General features: G+C 46.6%; 1 protein-coding gene across 1 annotated transcript in view; it reads left to right on the top strand.

Moving 5' to 3' along the window:
* The window catches only part of LOC107116345 (tight junction protein ZO-3-like), a gene marked incomplete at its 3' end in the record, with an annotated part of 43,770 nt that overhangs the window by 36,308 nt on the left and 3,539 nt on the right, over positions 1–3,923 (top strand). Inside the window, exon 6 of the mRNA XM_015418248.1 lies at positions 1,571–1,674. Within this exon, the coding sequence (XP_015273734.1) occupies positions 1,571–1,674 (104 nt within the window). The remainder of the gene's footprint in view (positions 1–1,570; positions 1,675–3,923) is intronic.

Here is a 3,923-nt window from a genome sequence, read left to right as displayed (position 1 = left end):
CTCACAGGGTGCCTGTTGTGGGGAGGGGAAGGGAAAGGAGTTTGTAATACGCTCTGAGACTCCTCTGGGTAGTGAAGGGTGGGGTATAAATCCAATCTCTTCTTCTTCTTCTCTTCAAGTTGCAGCCAACCTATAGTGACTCCATAGGGCAAGAGCTTTGCCATTGCCTGCCTCCGCGTAGTGACCCTGGTATTCCTTGGAGGTCTCCCATCCATTTACTAGCCAGGGCCGGCCCTGTTTAGCTTCCGAGACCTGATGAGATTGGGCTAGCTTGGGCTGGTCCCGGTCAGGGCTAGACTCTATATGGGTGCCGTATATTCCACAAGTAACTGCAAATATCTTGTATGAATGGTCAGAAATGGATAAAAAGGCTCTCTTTCTTATAAACAATGAAAGGTAAGTTTGTTGGTTAGTTTTTGAATTTCTTTTAAAAAAAACTTTCTAAAGGGTAATGCAAACAGTTAAATCAAGGAAAAGTCAGTTTAGCTGTTGTGGATTTTCCGGGTTGTGTGGCCGTGGTCTTGGCATTGTAAGACCTGACCTTTCGCCAGCAGCTGTGACTGGTATCCTCAGAGGTATAACACAGAAAAACGGAGTAATCTCTATGTCAAGGTGAGAAGAAAAATGGTAGGCAGGTAATTTACATCTACTCAGGAAGGTGGGGTAGGGCTGAGTCATTAGCCCTACCCCACTTTCCTGAGTAGATATAAATTACCTGCCTACCATTTTTCTGAGAATGTCTGTCACAGGTACTTGCGAAACGTCAGGTCCTACAATGGTTTGTGTGATTGTCTGAACACAGACTGCTCTGCTACCTGTGGTTAGTTAGGTTCCTGTAAACCAGGATCGGAAACCATGGTTTGCAACTGGCTGATTAGCCGCAGTTTTGCATGATATATTTGTGTAGACATTGTGGCCTGATCCTGGCTTCTTCCTTGGCTGCCAATCAAAGGTGATGAAGCCAGTGTTTGTCAAGGTAAACTAGGACCAATTTCCCACAAGCAGCTGCACCGCCCTCGCTCTTCCCTTCCCCTGATTTGTCAGTTTCCCACTACTTGCCGCGCGGCCACATTTTGACCTAGCGCATCCCCCGATTTCCGCCGTGTCTTCTCTGTCTTTGTTTTTTGAGATCGAGAAGACGCGGAGAAAATCGGGGGATGTTGCGGGTCAAAATGCGGCTGTGCAGCAAGTAGTGGGAAATTGACGAATACAGTCGGGGGAAGGGAAGAGCGAGGGTGGCACAGCTGCTTGTGGGAAATCAGTCTAGGATTGATTTCCTTAAAGCCAAAAGTAAACCACGTTTTCATAATATATCTCAACCAAGCTACAGAGTAGTAGAACTGATAACGTATTTTTTTTGGGGGGAGGACATGTTGTGGTGTAGGCTTTCTGGTGACGCAGAATTTATCCTTCTGCTTAAGGGTTCTGTGGAACTTGAAAGCTTGCGTGCTTTGCATCCAACTGCTTAAATACAAGTGCTTCACAAACCTGACAGGTGTAGATTCCAATTCATTTCATTGACGACCTGTTTGTCTCCTTCTCTCCCCTGGCTGTCGCCCTTTAAACGCAGAATACGGCTTAAAGCTAGGGAGCCAGATTTTCATCAAACACATCACGGACACGGGATTGGCAGCAAAGGATGCCTCGCTGCAAGAAGGAGACCTCATCCTTAAGGTGTGTGTGGCAGAGGAAGTGAGCTGTTGACAACCGTGACCATACTGATCGTTCAAATCCTGTGGAAAAATCTAAGGACTGAGTTACACACTACACCTACCACCAATGGTCCCTCTAAGCTGCAGAGCCTTGTGAGCAAAAATTCTACTTTGTGAGCTACTGACATTAAGGCTGTGAGTGAGCGATTTGGCTACTGCATAAATTAGTTTGCTCTGGAGCCCATCCTTCCCGAGCTAAGACAAAAATGTGTGAGGCGGAGGCTAAGAAACTGTGAGCTAGCTCACACTAACTCAGCTTAGAGGGAACACTGCCTAGGCCACATGATTGCCCCAGGAGTAGGGACTTGCAGGAAAATGCCAGGTGCAAGTTCCCTGTGGGCACTCAATTTAGAATAGCTGCAGGGGCCCAATTTAGATTCAGACCATGGCGCAGAGGGAGGAGGGGGCTCCTGCCTTCCCTCCCATGCCATTTTCCTGACCCAAAATAGCTCCGGGTGCGTCCCCAGCATAGCATTGGCCTTCTTTATTGCAGTCACACACTGCAATAGTGGGTTAACCGCATGGCAAGGCCGCTGCGGTTCGCGTATCATCCTGCACGCTTACTGCTACACAACAAAGACAAAAGGAAAACGCCCCGTGGGCCAACTATATACACATGTGGGGACTCCCCCTAGGTCCCATTGGTGGGTTTGAATCTCCCGCCAACATCCCATTGGTCCCTCGGTGGAGAGACCATGAGCCCTGTCCCATTGTTCCTCCAGAGTCAAGCTCTGGGGTATTCACTCTGGTGGCGGTCATCAGACACAACACCTACATCGTTTGGGATTAGGTATCTGAAAGGCTGTCTTCTCCCATATGCTCCTGCCCTGGAATGAAGATCACAGAGAGAGGCCCTCTTGTCTGTTATGTCAACCAAAGAAGCTTGTCTAGGGGGTACACAAGAGAGGGCCTTTTCAGTGGTAGCCCCACTATTATGGAACAAGCTCCCCAGCAAGATGCATCTGGTTCCATCGCTCTTGATCTTTAGGAGGCCACCAAAGACAGTTTTATTTAGGGCCACATTTGATTAAGTTATTAGCAGTCCTAAATTGTGATTTTACATTTTGGTTTTAGTATATTTTATACATTATGTTTTATGTATTCTGTCTATATTGTAAACTGCCTTGAGCTCTGTGAGGAAGAAAGGTGGTTAGTAAATGTTTCCCCACATGTTCCCCAGAGAGCACTACAATCAGGGACCCGAAATCGTCTGGCCCTCCCAGGTCCTAGAGAAGCCAGGCTGGCTGTGACGAGGGCCAGGGCCTTTTCAGTGGTGGCTCCACACTGGTGGAATGAGCTCCCGGGTGACATCAGGGTCTTGCGGGTCTTTTTACAGTTCTGCCGGGCCTGCAAGATGGAGCTCTTCCACCAGGCCTTTGATTAGGGAGCTGCCATCAATAAATTGAGGCCCTGGACCCAATACCACTATCAGCATTAACATCAGTATTAACAGCCTGTCCAGACTATGATGTTAGAAGCCAAAACTCAGAGATCACGGGAGGAACGGGAGGAAGTGGAATTCCAAAAACAACATCCGGGACAAAAATAATGAAGAGTCAATAAAGATAAGTTGCAAAAACGCTTACTGTAGTAATTCTGTAGAAAATTTTCTTCTGTTATCGCTCACACGCTAACGAATACTGCGCAATGAAAACAATTAGTTTCACAATATTTGCCTTATCTGAGCATGTGGCGATCCCAATTCTTATCAATTACTACTTATCAACTCTTGAAGGAAACGTTGGGTTCTGTTATTAGAGAGTCAACATAGAATGTTTCCTTCAAAAGTTCACAGCTCACAGTCTTTTAGCCTCCAGCTCACACATTTTTGTCGTAGCTCAGGAAAGAAGACTCCACCCTAGATTTTCCCCTTCATTTTCTAGGAAGTTTTCTAGTTTGAAAATGGAATTTATTCGTTGTCTTCTTCAGCATGTGCACATGTACTGGGCTTGCCTTGTTCCAGTCAGCAATTCACAGCGGTCAGCAATTCATGTAGTAACACCGACAGCGAACCCTTTTCCTTGGGCTGATAACTGTGGAGTCCTGCACACACTGAAAAGTCAGTTTTTCCAGGGATATAAATGGACCTATATGTTGAATTTAGAAGGAAGGGATACCTTTGCTAACAGAAGCATCTCTTCAGATGACTTCCAGCCTTAAATAAAGGCCAACCAGGTATGAATTATATTTGCATTGGGGGGGGGGGGGGAA

This window comes from Gekko japonicus, unplaced genomic scaffold (genome assembly GCF_001447785.1).
Source record: "Gekko japonicus isolate JY-2015 unplaced genomic scaffold, Gekko_japonicus_V1.1 scaffold3470, whole genome shotgun sequence".
NCBI lineage: Eukaryota > Metazoa > Chordata > Lepidosauria > Squamata > Gekkonidae > Gekko > Gekko japonicus.
The sequence above is the reverse complement of the archived record's forward strand: the minus strand, read 5'-3'. Positions and strand labels throughout refer to the sequence as shown.